The 22,186-nt window shown below is 43.3% G+C and overlaps 1 protein-coding gene across 2 annotated transcripts in view; it reads left to right on the top strand.

The window, feature by feature from the left end:
• The window catches only part of OTULIN (OTU deubiquitinase with linear linkage specificity), a 30,864-nt gene extending 23,175 nt beyond the window's left edge, over positions 1-7,689 (top strand). For both annotated transcript variants that reach the window (XM_008584464.1, XM_008584463.1), the window contains 2 exons: positions 2,470-2,739; positions 5,406-7,689. In XM_008584464.1, coding sequence (XP_008582686.1) covers positions 2,470-2,739; positions 5,406-5,600 — 465 coding nt within the window. In that variant the 3' untranslated portion in view covers positions 5,601-7,689. The remainder of the gene's footprint in view (positions 1-2,469; positions 2,740-5,405) is intronic.
• Positions 7,690-22,186: the final 14,497 nt, after the last annotated feature.

The following is a 22,186-nucleotide window of genomic DNA, read 5'->3' as shown; positions in this document are numbered from 1 at the left end:
CTGTATTATCTTCCTTCCACCATAAAGAACTGGGAGAGAGAGAAGGGAAGAGGGATTCTGTTCTTGTTGCCTGTTGGAATGGTACACAGGATTTTGGGGGCTGGAGGCCCATGCTTATCCAGTTCCTAGGTTCGTGGAGGGTTGACACAGGGCTGTAGCTCTGTGTGAGTGAACAGGAGGGCTCTTCAGCTCAGCCACAGGTTAAAATTTACTTTTCATCTTTTTTAGCATTATGAAATTGCTATTTTTGCTTTACTAGGTGTGTCTACTGTAATTAGGCCCTCATGTTTGGGAATGTTTAACTGATGCCAATTTACAGTAATGTTAAAGTTATTAATAATCACAGCCAGCATTACCAACACTTTTCTGTGCCAGGCTCTACACTAAAAGTTTCATGTGTTTCTTAATTCTCACAGCTACTAAGGTGTTGTTGCTGTGGTCATTCCTGTTTTATAGTTGAGGAAACTCAGGCCCAGAGGTCAGTTAAATAACCTGCAAAAGCCACCAGCCGCTTGGTATTGAGGCCTAGAATCTGTCCCAACTGTCTGATTCAAGAACCATGCTCTTCATTGACAACCTGGTCTACTTCTGGAAAATATGAGATGTAGACAGGATGTTCTAGCTTTCAACCCAGGCATTGGAGAGTTCTGAGCGGTCCTTACCATTATTTTTATTTATTTATTTAAGGTATTTTTTTTTTAATTGATTATGTGTATTCATGGAGTACAAAGTTGACTGTCACCACCTGTACCCAAGATGTGATGGTCAGATCAATACTATCAGTATGCCCATTACCACAAATTGCAGTCATTCCTCTGTCCCCCACTCAGTTAATCCTCCCATTCCCCCCACCTTGGCAACCCTTGGTATGCTCTCTATCTGCAAGTCCAGTACACCACTGTGATCTTTCTTTCCTTCCTTCTTCCTGACTGTAAATTAGGGGTTGTACTACGACACCAAATGGGCAAGAACAAAAATATAAAAGTCAGCATAAAGAAACAGATTGGCTACCTGAACAGCATATTAGACTCTAATGTGATGTACTACTTTACAGTCCCACCAACAGTGTAGGAGTGTTCCCTTCTCTCCACATCCTCGCCAGCATTTGTTGTTCTCTGTCTTTTTGATTATAGCCAGTATGACTGGGGTGAGGTGATATCTCAGTGCGGTTTTAATTTGCATTTCCCTGATGGCTAGTGCTGTTGAGCATTTTTTTAAGTGCCTGTTGTCCATTTGTATGTCTTCCTTCGGCAAATGTCCATTGAGCTCCTCTGCCCATTTTTTAATTGGGTTATTTGTTTTTTTTACTGTGTAGTTGCTTGAGTTCCTTGTATATTCCAGATATTAATTCCTTGTCAGATGTATAGTTGGCAAGTATTTTCTCCCATTCTGTTGGTTGTTTCATTCTATTGTTTCCTTTGCTGTGCAGAAGCTTTTTAGTTTGATATAATCGCATTTATTTTTTCTTTTGTTGCTTGTGCTTTTGGGTTCTTGTTCATAAAGTCTTTGGCCAGTCCTACTTCCTGAATTGTTTCCCCTATATTTTCCCTTAGTAGTTATGCTGGGAAAATTGGATATCCATATGCAGAAGAATGAAACTAGACCTACACCTCTCACTGTATACCAAAATCAACTAAAAATGGATTGAAGACTTAAAAATAAGACCTGAAACTGTGCAACTACTGAGTCATTAACCATTAAATTTTACTCTTGGATTTAAAATCTGTAATGATTTTTGAGAGCAGTACTGGTATTTGGTTATTCATAAGGACTGGTATTTATGTTGGCATCTCTTATTCTCATTCACTGTAACTTAAAAGCACACATATTTATAGGGTTTTCTTGTTCACTTAAAGAGTTTGTCTCTGTTAGCTGAATACTTCATACTCTGCTTAATTCTTAATCACGAGTCAATAAGAATCTCCTGAATGGATTTATTCATTTGAAGCCTGTGTATGTTTTTAAGGGGTAAGCTTAGAAAACTTTATTTAAATATTCAGGAGACACCACAATCTTCCTCGTCTGGCTTTCATTTTGGAGGGCTGGCTTTGTGTTCCTGGGTGGTAACAGCTCCTGTAAGCCCCTTTGGGGTGGAGTAATTGTAGCTGGCCTTCATGGCTTCACACACAGGCCTCACACACACATTAGCTCTTCCATAAGTATCTCTGATTGACTGCTCTAATTTCATTGCTTGGGAAGTTAGGGAAGTTGGAATTTCCATTCCATGGCTCCAGGGCTTCTCCTTATTGCATTGTGCTTTTGTTTTAAGTCAGTCATGGAAAAGTTGAGTAAGGAGTTTGTGTGGTCTAAATAGTACCATTGTCTGAGTTGGAAACTTGAATGTTGTCAGCATTGGTACGTGACCCATGATCGCCTACTTTTGAAAATAATTTTTTGCTCATAGTATGGAAGTATACCAGGGGTTTCTAGGACAAAAATTCTAACTATTACATTACTTTCTTATTGTAGTGGGCAGGCTTGGCTGAAATGAGAACTGCCGAAGCAAGGCAGATAGCTTGTGATGAACTGTTCACAAATGAAGAAGAGGAATACAGCCTCTATGAAGCTGTAAAATTTCTAATGCTAAACAGAGCCATTGAACTATATGATGATAAAGAGAAGGGAAAGGAAGTACCGTTTTTCTCTGTGCTCCTGTTTGCTCGGGATACATCTAATGACCCTGGACAGCTGCTGAAGAACCATCTAAACCAGGTGGGACACACTGGTGGCCTTGAACAGGTGAGTTGTCCCTTCGGGAGTGTAATACCCCCAAACATAGGAGCTTTAACCATCAAATGTGATCTCTCAGTTTTTGTAGGTCAGGAATTGAGGAGCAGCCTGTGGGTGGTAATGGGTCAGGGTCCCATGAACTGCCATCATATGTTGTTCAGGGCTGCAGTCATCTGAAGGCTTGACTGGGGCTGGGGATCTGCTTTCAACATGGTTCACTCACATGGCTGTTGGCAGGAGGCCTCAGTTCCTCATGGGTAATAGGAGGCTTCAGTTTCTCACCACATGGGTCTCTCCATAGGGCTGTGTGAGTGTCCTCATGACATGGTAACTGGCTTCTCCCAGAGTGATCCAAGCAGATAGCAAGGAGGAAGCTACAGTACCTTTTATTATCTAATCTTGGAATGGAAGTCACACACTGTCACTTAAACCATATCCTGCTCGTTAGAAGCAAGTCACTAAATCCATTCCACTCTCAAAGGGAGGGGAATTAGGTGCCACCTTTTCAAGTGAGGAGTGTCCAAGAATTAGACATATTTTATAGCCACCACTGTTATCTCAACCTGGGCATTCTTCTGCAGGGTGGTGGATGGGATTGGTACCCTTGGCTCTGGGAGGCCACAAGTAAATGAAGCTCTTGGAAGAGTCATGTGAAGAGTCTTGTTTAATCACGGCAGCTGTACCCACATTAAGAATAGAAATGCTCACTTGGTTAGAGCACAGTGTTGTAACACCAAGGTCAGGTGTTCGGATCCCCATACCAGCCAGCCACCAAAAAAAAAAAAAAAAAGAAAGAAAGAAGAAAGAAATGGAGTCACCTTAGCCAGTGGAGCCCAGCCTGCTCTTGGAGTTTTACACAGATGCCCAGTGCAGTACTGTTCTTTATGCGAACACTTGAGGCACCACACCTGTACTATCTTTGGTGTGTTCATTTCCCTAAAAAGTCTTAACAGTTGTTTTCTTAGTGGAATAGCCAACCATTAATAGCCTTAAGGTTGTCTGTCAGTTCTACCTTTCTGCTTACATGACTGACTCTTGTGCCCATCTTTTCTGAAAAGGAACAAGTGTGAGGACAGGTATTGTCAGGAGTAGAGCACTGCATTGGGTTCCTCTCTGAGCCTTCCTGGAGGGTGTAAGTCTCTTCCGTTGTTATTCCCAGTGTGGAGGAAAGAGCAAAGACTGATGGTCACTGCCAGGTCAGGCAGGATTGATGATAATTATTTGAAAAAATTATCTATACTCATAACGGGTTTACTTAGGTCTCCAGAACCATAGCAAATACCTTGCAGTAAAAAGCTGAGTAGAGCATGCTTGCCTAGTCTTTTCTGAGACCCTCCAAGGTGTGCTGTAATGGTGAGTCCTTTCTTTTTTTTAATAGCAGCTTTTTTGAAATACAATTTACATCTCATAAAGTTCACCCTTTTAAAGTTTTGCCACCATCACTACAGCCCAATATTAGACCATCTTATCACCCCCAAAAGAATCCTCGTACTCTTTAGCAGTCATTCTCCTTCCCCCCAGCCCTGGGCAGCCACTAATCTACTTTCTGTCTCTATAGATTTGCCGATTCTGGACATCTCCTATAAGTGGAATCTTACAATATGTGCTCTTTTGTGACTGGTTTCCTTCATTAAGCGTAACATTTTTAAGATTCATCCATGTTCCTCTTGGGTGTGTGTGCACATGTGCACACACACATAATTCATCCATATTGCAGCATGTGTCGGTATTTGTTCTTTCTTGTTGACAAATAATATTCCATTGTATAGATATATCACATTTTATTCATCCGTCACTTCAGTGGGTATTTGGGTTGTTTCCACTTTTCAGTTATTATGAATAATCCTACTGTGAACATTCATGCAGTTTTTTTGTGGGGACATATGTTTTCAGTTCTCTTGGGTATATACTTAGGAGTGGAATTGCTGGCTCATATGATAATTCTTTGTTTAACATCTTGAGCAACTGCCAGACTTTTTTAAAGCAGCTGCACTGTTCTGCATTCCCACCAGCAAATACATCAGTCTCATTTTTCCACGTCTTCACCAACATGGCTTACTGTCTTTTTTAAAAAATTGAGTTGAAATTCTCATAACATAAAATTAACCATTTCAAAGTGTCTAATTCAGTGACATTTAGTACATGTACAGTGTTGTGTGACCACCACCCATGTGAAGTTCCAAAACATTTTTGTTACTTCAAAAGAAAACCCTGTACCCGTTAAGCAGTCATCCTCCGTTATTGTCTGTCTTTTTGATTGTAGCCATTCTGGTGGCTATGAAGTGCTGTCTCATTGTGGTTTTGATTTGCATTTCTCTAATGACTTACGATGTTAAGCATCTTTTCATGTGCTTATTGGCCTTTCTGTAACTTCTCTGGAGAAATGTCTTTTCACATCCTTTGCCCACTTTTTAACCTGGTTATTTATTTATTTATTTTTTGTTGAGTTGTAAGAGTTCTTTATATATTCTGGGTTTAGGTTTCCTATCAAACATATGATCTTTTCTTGATTATCTGCTTTTTTTCATATAGAAAATGATTGGGGCTGGGCGCAAAGGGGAGGAGAAAATGTTGTGGCTTAGCCATTGCTGTGCATTGTCTGGGATCACGGATGGAGCACCTGTTAAGCCACAGCTTGCTTCCCTCAGAATGGCCATTTGCTGTTTTCTTCCCAGGTTGAAATGTTCCTTCTCGCCTATGCTGTGCGCCACACCATCAAGGTGTACCGGCTTTCCATGTACAACACCGAAGAGTTCATCACAGTCTACCCCACTGACCCTCCCAAGGACTGGCCAGTGGTGACCCTCATCGCCGAGGACGATCGGCACTATAACATCCCTGTCAGAGTGTGCGAGGAGACGAGTCTGTGAGCGACACCTGCACCTGGCCAGCCCAGTCTGGGACAAAGAGCACAGGCAGTTCCTCGGCTTGGGCTTCAGGCCTGTGGGTCTCTAGAATGATCTATGGGAACTCTTGAGTGCCTGCGAGCCACGTTGGACTGGGATGTTCCGAAGACTAGCTTTTAACAATAAGAACTAACCAGGTCCTTTCCCTCATCTGTAATGCAATATGTTTCCCTGGGGGCCTTCAGAGCACACCTTTGGAAGGTGCAGACTACATCTTGTCCATGAGGCAAATACTTTTGTATCAAAGGAGACTCATTTGGAAAGGAGTATATTCTTTATCTCTCAAATCAAAACTCTGTCTGATGGTAAACTGGCGTTTAATTTTTTTTTTAAGATAGTAATTTTTTTTTTTTTTTTTGGTGGTAATGGGTCTGTGTAGTAATCTTCCTATGCAATCTCAGTGATATAATTCTGGGTGGATCTGTTAATGGCACAGTCTTAACATCCTCTGACAGTCTCATCTTCTTTTGGAGGGAAGAGCAATGGTCTGGATTTACATATTAAGGTTATTTTAAGCAGATCTTATAGAAAATTAAGAATTGGGTCCAAAAGTGGGTTATTTCAAGTCTTTTTTGAAGGCTGGAGGAGCTGCAGGAGGGAATGGCAGGGGAACCTAGAATGTCTTGCTCTCTGTGACTCTGACAGGCGTCTCACATCTCTGACGTGCTGGAGTCTGGGGCTCAGTGCAGATGGTGCCACTTCGGTGTAGATGAACACTGCTAGCAGTTGCACCCTAGTGTTGGGGCAGTTAATTACTCTAAAGTTCCATAGATTCACGATTTTATAGTCAGAACGGAGTTTATATCCATCTGTGGTTTTCGAGGAGGAAACCAAGGCCAAATGATTTCAGTCACTGATCTAAGTTCCGAGGTGTAGCTGGGCTGGACCCCAGTCTTCCTGTGCTCTTTAATGCAGTGTTTGAGGGTACGTCCATTGCCCAATCTGCATGACTGCTCCGGAGGCAGATGAGTACCAGCAAACCACCTGTGATGTGCCGTGAGTTTAGGCAGAAGCATGTAGTGTGCGTGAGTACAGAAGTGTGGCTAAGCAGCCCGTGCCCAGGACTTGGTCTGGGAAGCGTGAGGGAGGCAGCTTTCATGGTCCTGAGCGGTAGCCTGCTCAGCTCAGGCTAGGAGTGACCGTGGGGGTGGCAGAGGGGCAGCCTTGCTGAGCATGGTCTGTGCTAAGGCCTGAATTGTCTGCAAGAGGCATGGATCTTGGCTTTTGTTCAGGGGAACCAGACACATCAGTGTTTAGAACTCTATTGGCAGCACCTGAATTAGCTCAGCATTTGTGGAGGTGGAGTATCCCTGAAGTACTGCTTTATTTTATAAGAATTAAAATCTTTATTTGGTCCAATTTAATATAGTTTATAAATTGTCTAATCTGTTTTTTGGGGGGAGGGGCAAACCTTCTTTTGTAAGTTTTGCTTTTAATTAAAAATGAAGTCTTAGTTAAGAAAACTCAGGATGCACAAAATTATTCAGACTGTTACTTTAGTATTTTCCCATTACCTCGTTAGTACTATTCACCACGTTTTGTTATATGTTTATTGACTAGAATGTTGGCATCAAATTTCTCTAAATGTGTGTGAATGCGTTGGAGAGGCTTTCTGTTTTTCACTGTGAAATACAGTGGTGCCTTGAATAAGGAGGTACCCAGAAGCCAAATTAAATTAATAACGATGACTTCTTTTTGGCTTTGATGCTTCATTTTGGTATTTGTAATTATACAGCAGGAAATGCTTACCATTCATTTTTTGAAGCAGAACTTGAAATGTTTAGATTGTACATGGCAGTAGGGATCTGCGCCCTTTGGGTACATTGAATCTGACCATTGATTCTTATACACTATTTAATTTTAATAGTACTCATGATAATACTCATGATCATCAATCTTTGCATTTTGAAAATGTTCTAATCTTAGTGAACTTGAACTGGACTTCTGGGCAACTTAATGTTTACATTTCATATTCTTGTTCTATGTATGATATTGTTAGAGTATTTGCAGAAATTGTGGTCTGAACCACTACATTGATAAAAATTCAAAAGGGTGTGTTTATTTCATATTACTTTCTGTTCCAAGGCCTTGTCAGTCTCTGCTAGCAGACTGTCATCTGGGCTTAGTGGGGTCATATCATCAGAGAAGCAAAGCTTTCAAAGAAACGGTACTTCAGGAAATAGAAATGATTGGCCAACTTTAAAAATAACGTTTCTTGGTTGCAGTATAAAACTTCAGTTGCTCAGAGTCTTAATTCCATATTTCATTCTTGCTCTTGAGCTGGTCAAATGACATCAGTAGAACAGAAGTTAAATTGAGATCAAAATGGATTCAAGACAATCTACTTAGAGGGATCTCTAAAACGATAAGGTGTTCTAGAAGAAGGGGAGGTAGTAGGAACTGCACTATGCTTACTTTCTATCCCAGAGTTTATTGCGAGTTCAGAGGTTTTGGACCCTATGGTATTGGCAGAAAAATTATCTCCACCTTAAGCAGGTATGACTTATACCTTTTAACTAATTTAAGGTGCATTTAAACCTTAAGGAATTTCCCTGTGTCATGTTCTGTGGAATTAACATCACTTTTTCAGAACATTTTCAGATTCCCCTTGTATTGTGAGCTGCTACTTCTGCATGTATGACATCCACTGATTTCACTCATGCACATTGAACAATCATGGTGGCATTAGAGAACAGGGAGCCAGTACATGGTCTCTAACTTATGATTTGGGCACATGTGGGATTTGATTTGAAATGTTTGCAGTTCTTCTTCCTCAGAATTTGGCATATATGTAAATGTTCTGAATGCACAGGACAGGATTAATCTTTTTTTCTTTATATAGCCATTTACACTTTTATTACACTATTATATTTTCGGTTATTGTCTGATTAGATTTTTTCTTTGATTAAGGAAAAAACAGACATTGCCTTTATATCCTTTTGTTATTTTTTTCCTCTCTGGCTTTACAGCTTATCACGTAAAATCTCAGGCCACACGAATTGATAACCCTTCTCTTGGAAGAAACACTTGTGGGATATTATGTTTAGTATATTTTTTTTGGTAAGAGACTTATTCTGCCTGTCCTCCCTCTCGCCTCAAGGTGCTGTTTTACCTGAGAGTTAGTAATCTACTTTTTGAAGATCTTCCAGTAATGACTATGAAGTATTGTATCACCTTTAATGATATAGGACTCCTACCATCTCATCATATACATAGGACTTACACAGACTTCCTGGCTGTGTCTTGTTTTGATATTAAAATATGGTTTGGTCATTTTCCTTTCTCTTTTTCTTAAGCAGTACTTTGCAGGTATGCCCCATTGAAAGCTAGACAGTATTTTCAGAAGCATAAGCCATCAGGGAATCTTACTGGTAAGTATGCATAAAATAAATGCCTTTATTTAAGATTTGTGACTTCTTAAAAAAATAAAAAGGAAGCTCTCAGTGTGTGTGAAGTGAATCTGAAATGTGTGTGAAACACATAAAATGCCCAGATAGTTTTGCAAAGGCAGGCACGAAATCAGGTAATTTAAAAATGGTCTAAGGAACTGTAGAAGTGAATTAAGGAACTGATTTTAGAATAAATTTTAAAATGCCATTTAAAAATAAAACAACAGATGGCTGACAGACCTCCTGAGCTGAAGTTATAAAAGAATAAGAATCTGAATGAATGGAAGGACTTATGTGCATGTACTCTGCAAATTCCTATTTCTAAAAGTTGTTTAAGTTCCCTATTTAACAGAACCATATTTAATACTTAACTATTTTGGGAAAGCTCGTTTGGGTTCTCAGTTCTAACTAAGGGAGTGGGGAGACCAGGGCCCTAGTGCTGAGTCGTGCAGTGGTTTAATGAATGTGTGAAAAGAGACATAGGCAACTGATTATTAATATTCTTGTAACTTAGTTTATCACTTGCAGCCATGAAAAGCACAAAACTAAACTGGTTTGGCTGCCTGCTACTCCTGGCTTTTCCTGGAAGTTGGTAGCATGAGGGGTGAGGTGGGGTCGGCCATGGCCAGGAGCAGGGTATGTGTGTACACATGAGGGCATGTGCAAATGTGTATGCATGTTGGCCTGCAGTCACAGCGTGCTTTCTTTTAACGTGTGCACAGCCCCACAGCTTATAGCACCCAGCAATGTTCCGGGAGGGTGGAGGTCAACTGTCCCTTTTGATTGTAGTTTATTCATGGTAAGCTGAAATCTGTTACTGGGAATAGTGGAATGGATTAGTATGTATAATTAAAATATATAGGGTGGTCATTAAGTCTGGAAACAGATATATTAGTTGTATTGAAATGTGATATCAATAAATCATTTATTATGTATGTCTTTGTTCCCAGGCCTTATGGTCACCTGCATACTTAAGCATTTTGAATGCTCATTAAAAGCCAGGGCTATTAATGGAGGAGGACATGATTGGAGTTTTATTTCAGTTAATCTTGTTAATTTCTTGGGTATAAGTTTGGGTCACGAATGAAATTGCCAAAACATGGGTCAGTACAAGGAAGGAGCTCAGGGCTTGAAATATCAACAGTCTTGGCAGTTGTTTTCCTAGTAACCAGGGGTGTTTGAACTTAGTTCTGAACTTAAAAATAATTTTTTGTACTTAATTTTAGAAGCTTCATTTATATATTGAAAAATGTCTTGATCTGTATTCACATAAATGGTGCTAAAAATATGGTACCTTATGGGACCTGCAGCAATCCACAGCAATGGTGGTTACTTCTGAGTATTTCAGTATGGGGACAAAGCCAGAATGAATGTATTTAATGAGCTCTCTTCTCATTTCCATTGTTTTTATAAAAATGTTTTGGTATTGTTACCTGCATTTTCGCAGCTTCTAACTTTCTGTATTATGAATTAGCAAGGATAACAGTCCAATTTTAGAACTTCTGCCAGTGGTCATGGTGTTTTTCTTACCTGGGGGATCTGCCGTTAGTGGAGGCCAGCTGGGTAGCCTGCAGTGTGAACCTGGCCACGCTCACCTTGGCTTGTTTAGCAGTGTCTCCTCTGTTTATACTGTAAGATGTCAGCATTTTTCAAAAATTCGCCTGCTCTGAAAACATGCTCCTGAGGCTCCAGGCAGCTTTTGTGGCCTTGTTTCCCACCTGCAAATGTGGCCAACTTCCTGGCTCACAAGCAGAGTGGGAGTTTTCTCTGTCACTTGTTGAGTCTCTTGTCTTCTCTGTCAGAGGCTGAACTAACTCTGGGGTTTTGCTGGAGATCCCCTTTAGCAAGCCTGGCTGCTTAGGATTGTTAAAATAAATAACTAAAGATAAACCTAGAAAATAAAACTCAGAAGCCTGGCTATGTTGCTATGGTTAAATGCCTGCCTCTGAGGACTTTGGCAGGTTTTGGTCCAATGCTTTAACTCTCCAGCACCCCAAAGGCAGACCTCTGAAGTCCGTGTGGCTGACTCCTCACTTCACCCGTGCCCATAATGAGCAGAGGAGTCAAGGATTTAGGGAGGCGGTATTGGGCAGTGCCAAAGAGTTAGATGAGATGAAGTGATTAGCACAGTGCCTAACCCATAGTAAGTCTGGATTCAACAGCAGCCCTACTACCTGTTAACAGGGTGAGCACAGGCAAGTTACTGAACCTCCCTAGCTGTTTGTTTCTTCCTCTCTACCATGCACAGTGCATCCCGGGTGGCAGTGTTGGTTAAGTGAGGTGCCAGCACTTACAGAGGCTTAGAGGAAGACCCCTGAGGCCTGCAAAGTGGGGCTGCATCCACAGTCTTGACCCAGCCATACTTCGTGTTTGTTGAGGAGAGGCCTGCTGTGCATGCGTGGAACATTCTTAGGCCTTGATGAACCATTCAGACTTCTGGAAATGTACCTGTAAATGTGACAGCAAGAACTTGTGTGCATTGCATCTGAATCCAACTGTTACTGAAGGAAGTAAATAATCTAAAGATGGGGGAAGACAGTGAAATTTCAAAGATATTTCGGGAATAGGGAATGAAGTTTGAGCCAGCAGAGATCTGCCTTCCTCTTAGTCAATGAACTACTGAGTCTGGGAGTCTTCTGCAAAAAGTGCTGGGTTTCACTGATTAGGGGTTGGCATCCATCAGAAACAGTGTTAGGTTGGTGATGGGCTTCATGATAAAGCAGCAACAAACTGTTTTCCTCTTCCTTTGTCCCATTCATTCGGGTTAATAGACTTTCTCAGTGTTGAATATCAGCACACTTTCCCCTCTACCTGCCTGAGTTATGGTGCTCTGCTCGGCTCTGAGGGCAGTGGCTCTTGCACTTCCTCCTCCACGGCCTTCTCCTACCCTAGGAAGTGGAGGGAAAAACAGAGACCCAGGCTGGTGTCTTAGGGAATCCCTTCTGAATACTTTTACAACCATCAAATGATAAAGAGAACACCAACTGCATTTTGTGTGTTTAAAATGAGGGTATTTATACAGTATGTTTCCACTTACCACTTCAGTCTTGCTTGGAGCCTTCTGGGCGTTCTTTCTGTAGTTTCTCTGAATTGTCTCTCTCCTCCCCATTCCTCCTGCCCCTGCCTGTTGTCTGTGCTCAGTTGCCTGTTCATGTTCTTTGCCCCTGACATTAATCACTTTCCCAGTTGAGTGTGTGTTGAAACATCTTGCCAAATTGTCCTCTAAAGCGGTACCGCTGGTTTACATTCCCACTGGAGAGCATATCTGTACCAGTTTCTTTAGGCCCTGGCAACACTGAGCTTTATCGAACTTTTCGATCTTTGGAGGGCTGGTAGTTGGAAGTTCAGTGTGTGTTTCTTTACTTGTGTAAAGTTGAGTGTGTGTTGATTTGTATAAACCGTTTGCAAGTCATTTTCAGGGAGCCATCTATTCATGTCCTTTGCCCATTAGTTACATTTTATAACTACTTTTGATTTTTGTATCTGTATTTCACAGAAGAGAGATTTTGTAGGGGTGGGACTGAGGAATCTGTGTTGCGCCCTTTGGTTACAGGTAACAAAACCTCAGGTTATCTTAGTTCATGGAGGGTCTGGCCTTCAGGGATAGGAGGAGAGCACTGAAGATGAGAAGGCCATGGGAAGGAGGGCTGGGGTGCAGGTGTCCTAGGGACAGGGTGTGTTCAGGGGAGGAAGGTGGGAATGTCTTTATTCGTTCACCACAGAGTGCCTGCTGTGGGCCCGGCAGGGTTCCAGGCTTGGGGATGCAGGGATGAGCTGGCCAAGGCCCAGTCCTGCCAGCCCTCCCCAGCCTTCCCAGGGCTCTTGAGCATTTGTAACAGGTGAGCTGAACCAGCGCGACCCCAGGGATGGAACCACAAAGCAGACGTTTTGTCCTCCATGGTTCAAGTGTGTTCAGTGGGAGAACTCCCCTCCCCCTAGATGAATACCCAGCTCACGGTGTCCCGTGACTTTTCTGAGTATTCTGGGGTAACAGAAAGACCTTATAGTCATCTTAAGTTGCCAGATGCTATTCTAATTGCAAGATTGGGATATTGCATGTTGTGAGTCGAGGCTATGACTCACTGCTAACTGCTCCCTCTAGAGTCGGCACAGGAGGAGGAAGCCAAGGTGAGGAGGGGGAAGATCTTAACTCTGACAGTTACTGGCCTCAACTGGCCTCACTCCCTGGGCCTGGCCAGGGCTTAGTTCTCGTTTTCTTGTTCTCTCGTGGGGTACTTTCAGAGGGGATATTTGGAAACCCCTCTGTCCCCCACCTCTTGTCCCCAGTTCAGGGCTGCTCAGCAGCAGCTCCCTTGATGTGCTGTTGCTCTCTCCTCTGACCCGCTTCCTCCTCTGCAGCCCTGAGAATCCTGTGATACCTCCAGCTTCTCTCCCTGTTCACCCAACAGGGTAGCTCTGTTGGATAGGCCCTAAGATGCCCCCCCGGCCAGCATGTTGATCTCTGTGGCCCACGTCTGGGCCATGGGAAAGAACTTTGCACCCTGTCCTGTCAAAGTCAAGATGTGCCAGCTTCTCTCCCTGTTCACCCAACAGGGTAGCTCTGTTGGATAGGCCCTAAGATGCCCCCCCCCCGGCCAGCATGTTGATCTCTGTGGCCCACGTCTGGGCCATGGGAAAGAACTTTGCACCCTGTCCTGTCAAAGTCAGGATGTGCTAGCTAGCCCCAATGCCCCTCTTCTGTCACACTGGACCAGCTGAGTCAGATACCAGTCCTCTGAGTCCCCATCACTGTAGGGGGCCATCTCAAGCTTTCTGAATGTCTCCCGAAGAGCCCTCTCGTAGGTGAGAGGTGTCATGAGACCCCCACCTGTAACACACACACATGAACATATCCCTAAGGAGCAGTGGCACTCAGCTCAGCTCTCTGCAAAGAAACCATCTCTATAAATTCTCTTTGTAAATGTCTCTTCTTGGTCCTTGAGGGATGACTGAGGCAGGGAGTTGGCTCCTGGGACAGGAGGCTGGGACACCATCACGAGTCCCCATTTGTGTTGCACCTCTCATTGAGTGTTCGCATCCTCCTCTGGCTGGGTTTGTGTTTTCCACACATAGCCAGGCATGGCCTGGTGCCCACCCATGTAGGGGTCAGACCCCTTACAGCAACCAGTGCCTAGAGGGAAAGGGAGGGCTAGCCTGGAAGAGCAGGGTGCTCATCAGGCCAGGGTGTTCTAGAACTGTCTCTCTGCAATACGAGAGGTGTGGTGAGGGAGCAATCAGGCTGCTGGGAAAGGGTATGTAGACTATGTGCTGCAAAACTTCAGGAGGTGTCATTTACATTGTAGTCAAGGGAGACATATGAGCCTGGAGAAAAGAAACCATTTGGAGGCTCTAGCATCTGGGCACAAGGTGAGCAGGAGCACTTGAGCCAAGCTGGTGGGACAGAAGAGGACAGAGAGGGAGGGGCAGAAGTGAGAGATAGCAGGAAGCAGGTGGAAGGGGGCGGTGACTCGATGGTGGGAAGAGTGATGTCTGGAGTAGGGTCTTGGGTGGGTGCCAGCGTGATCCGCCTAGACAGGGAGGTCAGGAAGAACGCGTGTGGGGGTCGGCAGAGGGGAAGACGTGTACAGAGGGGCCTAAGGCCAAGGCCCCTCTGGGACCCCTTGAGGAGGTGTTGGGAGGTGACTGGATACACCAGCTGAAGCTTGGGAACAAGTCAGGGCTGGAAAAACAGACTTGAGAATCACCAGTGTGTATTCAGGACTGGAAACAGGCCCAGATTAGGTCACCCGGGAGTATGTAGAACTGGATTCCCAACTAAGGTGGTGGTAGGCCTGGGGGCCATTGTTATTTTTCAAAGAGGGTGGAATGAAATAGCATCGAGAAACAGTTGCAGGGCTAGGAGGCTGCTGAAATCTGGGCAGCCACAACATTTGGGAGAAAGGCAGAAGGGTGGGCAGGGTTAGGCCACGGACTTGAACTCCGTTGACCATGAACGTGCAAGCCTCTGTCCTAGCAGGGCTGGGGAAGTGGAGACACAGCCGGCTCTTCTGGGCCATTTTCTTTAGACCAAAAGAGTTTTTTTTCATGAATCAAATGAAAGACCTGAGGGAATTTTAGGTGTATAGTATCATGTAGAGTTTGAAAATAATTATACCATTTGTTCATTCTACTTTGGTCTTTGGATTCAAGGGTTTCTGAACTTGAGATTAGCCTTTGTATTGTTTCCAGAAGCTCTAGTAATTTTTCTTTGTTGAAAGCAGACTTGAAGTACCGTTAGCCGAGGTGCTTCCATGTGTCTTGGCAAACATGGCACCTCATTCTTCCTGAACTGCCTTTGGTCACACTCTGCAGATCCCGACATTGCAGTAGATCAGAGCTATGTAGAAAGGATTTTGCTCTAGAGAGAAGACCAATCCAGAAGCATCCAGTCACTTGCCTGACTCACAGCGAACAAGCAGAGACAGAATGAGGACTCGGTTTCTGATTCGTTTCTCTTTTGTTCACAGACCAGTGCATTGAACAGTGACATTAGTATGATATTTACTGGCTTGCGTTGTCCAGTAGGAAGCCTGGAGCTTATTGGGGGCAGAATTAAAAATGCAAGCAATGCCAGCCTTCCCTCCACCCCAGCATTGCCTATAATAGTGTCAAAAAGGAAAACTTAGAAGAGGGCATGGTTTTCTCTGTGATGTTGCAGAAATTCTTCGTGCTTCTCTCCTGAGCTAATCCAGTGGGACTACGGAGGATAAAGAAAGGAATACAGGTTAGAGATACTAGGAGACAGAATTGGTGGGGGTGGGTGGGACCCCACTGGCATTGGGTGGGAGGAGGTGATGGAGGAGGTTTCTAGGTGGGGGATCAATGTGACTCATCTAAACAGAGATGTCAGGGGAAGCACGGGAGGGGCGAGGTTTGCCCCTCGTGGTAGTACCGCTCCCCGCGGCGAAGGTGCATGATGCCTGGGCCGGCGCAGCTCCACGCGGTCTCGAAGGCAGCTGGGAACTGAACACAGCCTGCCCTTGTAGCTAGGCATGGACACATGCCATGTCCCGCATACAGTGGCTGGCAGCAAAGATGGCCTCTTAAGACTGCAGAGACATGGTCAGTGGTAGAGGCAACAAGAGGGAAGCATAGAAAAGGCAGCACTGAGATCTGGGGTTTAACTAAAAGATGTGTAAAGAGCAGCACAGAAGAAAATACGCAGTGTCAAGCAAGTCAGCAGTATGTTTCTGTCCTTACTGATGACAGCTGTGTAACAAAACGCTTTGTATTTACTCTTAGGAGGAGGTTAAAAATTAGAGCTGTCTTTAAGTTGAGATGTTATATTTTAAAAGTAGAGCAATGCTTTTCACATAAAGATTGATAAGAACAGGAATCTCTTAGATGTGGGCAGGAGGAGTTTCATGTTCTGCTTTTCTCAGAGTCTCCAAACATGCATCTAATTTTGGTATTCCCATTTTATTTTTATTTTTTTGCCCTTTTTGTGACCGGCCGTACCGTGCTCAGCCAGTGAGCGCATCGCACCGGCCATCCCTATATAGGATCCGAACCCACGGCAGGAGCGCTGCTGCGCTCCCAGTGCTGCACTCTCCCGAGTGCGCCACGGGCTTGGCCCTGGTATTCCCATTTTAGACGGAGTGTAGGGAAGGAAGTTGGAGAGGGTTCTGAGAAGTACTTTCAGTATTACTGAAGTTATGGGAAGTAAAAATAATTTTAATACTGTATAAAATCTGAAGAAATAGGTTATATTTACATAAAATAGGGAGTTTAGAGAAATATCCCAGTGGTTAGAGGTTTGGGCTACCAAGGCAAAGAGTGAAATTTTAGTATCTCAGATAAATTTGAAAAAAGGGAAATTGTAGTCAGGATTAGGAAACCAAGTAACCTTATGGTGAGTTAACAGACTAATGGTTAGAATAAGAAAATCAGGAAACTAAAAGCAATCTCATTTGTGTGCCAACTGTTTCAGCTTTACTTAAAGTAAAATTAGAGTGTGAAACCTATTTGACAATGTGTGAGTACAAATCCCAAAAAAAAAACAAAACCCAAACATAAAAAGCATAGATAAATGCTCTTAACAATGCAAAAACTCACATCTATTAAATACATAGACAGCACTTATTTAAATGCAACATATATTTTATACTGACCTCTGCAATCGATTTTAATCAAAGGCTACACAAATATTTTAATGTGATTGGTTTCAACAGTTTAGTTTAAACCCACAGTTTTGATGTGAAACTGAAAAGCCTGTGAACTGACAGCCACAGTACATGGAGAGGACTGACTCCCAGTAGACTTAATTTTGTTAAAGAAAGAAAAATATGGATTGCTGCTAGTGTTCAGATCTGAAATGAAGAATGAGGTAATTTCACTTTTCCATTGTAGGATCCTGTACTGTGTTCTAAATCCTAGATCAGACACAGAATGTTGGACCAGGCAGGAGCCTCAGCAATAATGGCCTAAGCCTCTCATTGGACCTATGAGCAAGATGACGCTGAGAGGTGTGAGTGACATGGACGGTCACGCTGTGGGCCCAAGGCCTCCAGCTTGGAAGCTCTCCTTAAATGAATGAGGGCAGGCTTGTCGGGATCAAACAGAATCTTGTGTGTGGCTCTGTCCGGTATTCTGAAGCTCTGTGAGTAGCTCCTTGGTCATACCAACTTTAGATAGTTACCCTAACCATACATCATTAAGCAAACCAAAGCATATCATTGAATCCAAGGAGCAATGTATTTGCCACCACAAGCCTTGTGGATATGGCACTCCTGGAGTAATGGGCCTGCTTCATGACGACGTGGTGGCGAGATGGCCAGTGCTGTGGGTGCTGGGTGATTGGTGTTGATGTGCACCCTGTATTTCCTGTGTTACATACACAAGGGTGGTTTGAACATCACCTTCCGTAGCTGGTTCATTCAAACGGTGGGTCCCTGCATGTTCACAGTGCCACACTTAAGGGAACCTGAGTCAACCTGGCCATAATGTTTCCCAACTCCAAAGGCACCATTTCTTGTCCTAGGCTCATAGTTTGGGAACATCTGCCTCTAAATCTTATAGTAACAACCAATGTCACTGAATTTGTAGGAAGTTGTACAATGAATGATAAAACCATTTTTAGCTGATCAAGAGAGAGAGAAAGGGTTCCGAGTTGTGTGCTTTTATTTAAATATATACATTGTAGAAGCTGATATCAAGTCTTCTTAGTGAAGTGCACTTTAAGTTACATAGACCAACTTAAAAAGACGTACCGTATAAACAAACATTTGCTGAACCTATGCGTAGCCGATGGCCATCTAAAAAAGTGCATACATCTTATCCCGTCTTTTAGAGACCCTGGTTGATTGCAAATGAAGCAGAGAAAATATTATCACTAAAATTAAATATTTTTGGATGGTATTTGCTATAATTCTCCTGGAACCACTTGCACTTGGCAAAGGATTTTTTTTTTAATGATTTCGGTTGCCCACCTTTGCTGCTCTTCCTAGTAGAGAGCCGCGACAGCTGACACACCTAACCTCCCCTCGTGAGGACAGGCGACGTCTAGACTTACACAAGCCTCACCATCTCTTCATTATTCCTCCTTTTTGAGGTCAGAAATTATATAATTTGTTACACCTTTTCTGAGTGGAGTTTGGGTTATTCTGATTATATAATATACATTCTCTCGTTTTGAACATTTGTGTAGTTAGACACTTAGCCTTTGAAAGGGCAGGCAATGGGGCCTTTTCTTACATTTTTCTTCAGATTTTCTCTACATCCTGTTTTATGTGTGGTTAGATCAGCTGATGAGTCACGTGATGTTTTGCTGCCTTAAGTGACCGAAATAGATTCAGGATAACCACACAGAGAGTATCTCGAATGTCTACCAAACATGTTGCTCAAAAACATGCTTTTCATGTTCAGCTCCTTCGTATGAAAGCACCGTCTGCGGGTGGCGTGTGGGGTCCCGTCTGTAGGGTGCGGGGAGCAGCTGGCTGCAGGCCCCGCAGACACTCGACACTCACATCACCCCGGCGTTCAAGGCCCCACCACATACCGCGTTGCAACTTCGGTTACAAAAAAGGGGGGACAGGTCTTAGAACGCAAAAGACCCCTTTTCTTGGACTGCGCACTGGGTCAGTGAAGACTTCATCCTGTTTAGAGGGCAGCTGCAGAGTCAGGCGGTCCTGGGCACTGGTCTGCTTAGAGTCCCTGAAGTGCAAAGAGTTTTAAATACAGGAAAGTATTTCTCAAGGTAACATAATTTAATCACAATAATGTAAACCTTTTCTGTTTTGCAACACACTCTCCCACTTCAGTTTGAAGGAAAAAATAAAATCCAGTCAGACAGCTACTGAGTCTTTAAATCATGTTTCTAGAAAGCGAGGGTACAAAAATAGTCTCCCTGGCCCCTTCCCCCCAGAAGAAAAGATCCCTAAATGGGGAACAGTTAAGAGGGTCGGGAGCTGTTGGCTTTTCTCGCTTCTAAAGATAGAATTAAAATAACTTTTCTGATAGTTTGGATGCGTCATGACTGTCCACCCTGAGAGAGATCCAGAAAGGGCTGTGGGTGAGGAGCACTGAGCGGGCCCAGCCCCATCACTACCCCAAGGTCCCCAGGCATCCCTCCTCCGGGGCCCCTGCCCCTTGCTCCTTCCGAGGTTATTTACTGGGAAGACTCAGTGAAGTACAAAGCGCTTTTACTGCTGTCACAAAGCTTTCCTCAGCCCCATCTGATATGTCTTAAACCAGTATTAAACATTTTAGTTTCTAAGGGAATCAGCCATCCATGGACATTTCCAAGCCAAACCACCTGCAGATGCTAAAAAACCAACCAGAGAAGAGTACTGTTAAAGGACATAAGACAGATCCAACGCAGGCAGTGAGGGGGAGTGACTGGCTCTTATCCAGTCATGCAAACAAGTGGCCTTCCGTGCCCCAATTAAAGAAACCCAAACAGATGAGGGTTTCTTGCCAACATGCAAATGTCTCCACACTCCCTGCGCCACGTGGCCGGCAGGTCCAATCCTATCCTGACTCTCCCAGAGCAAGCCTCATCCAGTTGCTTTGGCTCATTCTTTGGTGTCTTACTGATGATACCCCGCACCACTGAGATCCCTGTGAGCAGGGGCAGGACGAACGGCAACTGTGCGTTTAGAATAAACTCCATGTGCCCCTCAGAAAAAGAGAGGCCACCAAAGGCACTGCTCTGACCTCAGCATGCTCAGAGAAACCCTCACTATAGAAAGACTATGCTTTGAGCTGCCCAGACTTGTTTCTCAGCATTTAGATGAAAAACTCCTTTACGTTCTTGCATTTTTAGATTATGTTTGTCTACAGGCAATCACTCAACCTTGAGAAAGTCACACCTGGTCTTTCTGTGGTCCTTGACAAGAAAACCTCACAGCCAGACTTGTTTCTCAGCATTTAGATGAAAAACTCCTTTACGTTCTTGCATTTTTAGATTATATTTGTCTACAGGCAATCACTCAACCTTGAGAAAGTCACACCTGGTCTTTCTGTGGTCCTTGACAAGAAAACCTCACAGGCGTGGTGCCCTTCTAAATATATGTCAGCTGAACGACCTGCAATGAAAAATAAACATGTGCTGGGGGGACATTTCTTTGGTTGGCAAAGTCAAAGACTTGCCCCTAATGACTTAAAAGTGGAAAGAAGTGTCCCCTCCTCCCTGGTTTGACCTCCTCTCGCTTCTATCTGGACGAAGGGATTCCTGGTTAGAACAGATGCAGAACAGTGAATCTACCAGCTTTAAGAAGTTTTGCCTTAAAAGTTGAGGCGTGTGTTAGGCCGTGACTTAAGCAGCCCGAGAGAAGGAACTGTACGAAGGATCATGCGCTTCAAGGCGAGAGGTTTGAACAAGTCCTACAAAACCACAGCTCCGTGTCGTGGTCTGGGTCTGGCGTTGCTGCCTGTGTTCTTGGAAACTCTAACAAATATTATGGCTCATTAATCTCTCACTGAAGTTGTCTCCGGAGTTATAATTACATGTTCTGGTTGCATAATGAAGAGTTTCTAGCTGATCTTTCCTGGATTTAGAGGGAACAGATTTACTTTTTCACTGTGATCTTTAAGATCCAACCCCAGAAGCATGAAATAGTCACAAATAGTTAAAAAATACTGCTGTTTAATTTTCTAGTCATGTACTTTAAAAAAGCCGGTACAATTAGATTTTTTTTTTCATCTTCTCAATCTGCCCCTGAAACCACCCCAAAGCACTCATATAGAAAGCTGCTCTGAAGTGGCACAAAAAGACCTGTCCCCAGGGTGGGCACACGCGAGAGGCGCTGGGTATATGGATGCGAACGCAACCCTGTATGTTCACAGCTGACTTTATGGCCTTACATTCTTTTTTGTATGAGGAAAAATATGATTACACAGCACTGAAAACAAGAAACACAAAAGGCCTGCTTTTTTCTTCCATTCCCATTACTGTCTACACCAGCGGACCCATTTATTCCTGGGGTACCCATAACAAAAAATAATTCTCGTCATTTTCAGCCCTTACATTCATACACAAATCTGCTGCAAGTAAAAGACAATGTTCATTGATACAATACGTTTCAACTGCAGGTATGCTGAGCACGCACGCACTTGCCGTACTGTATTAGAGACATTTTATTGAAAATGCGAAAATAGGAAATGTATTATAGCCTAAAATAAATTACATAACATATACAGCATATATTTATATCTTTAAAATATTCTTTTTTTTTTTTTTTTTGCTTAGGTTCTTTCAGTCTATGAATTTTGACTAAATCAAGAATTTAGTGAACTATGTCCATAATTTTTTAAAGGAAAAAACCCGCTTTCCAAAACTTAGAAAAATATACTGCACTAAATGGACTTCAAATGTGTTATTTCAGGGAATATCACATAGTGACTTTCATATCGTTTACAAAATGTCTTGCTTAAACGTGTGGCGTGAGAGGGAAGTACTGTAGTACACTCTGAATGACCTGTACCGCGTAGTTATGACTAAGAATGGCAGAACCAGGTAATAAATCTACTTCGAAGGTTACGAGACAGCCACCTGGCATTAGAATGCTAGATTATAACTTAAAGCTTCAGTTCACTGTAAAAACTAAAAGGTGAAGTTAAAATGCTCCACTGACTCGCTCTAGCGCCACCTTCAGGAGAGGCAAGTGAAGAGCAAGCCTTTGGGCAGAGTCGTGCGAGGGGTGCTGGGCTTCCCAAACGCGC

This window comes from Galeopterus variegatus, unplaced genomic scaffold (genome assembly GCF_000696425.1).
Source record: "Galeopterus variegatus unplaced genomic scaffold, G_variegatus-3.0.2 Scaffold3269, whole genome shotgun sequence".
NCBI lineage: Eukaryota > Metazoa > Chordata > Mammalia > Dermoptera > Cynocephalidae > Galeopterus > Galeopterus variegatus.
Note: the sequence above shows the minus strand (reverse complement) of the source record. Positions and strands in the feature narration are given on the sequence as shown.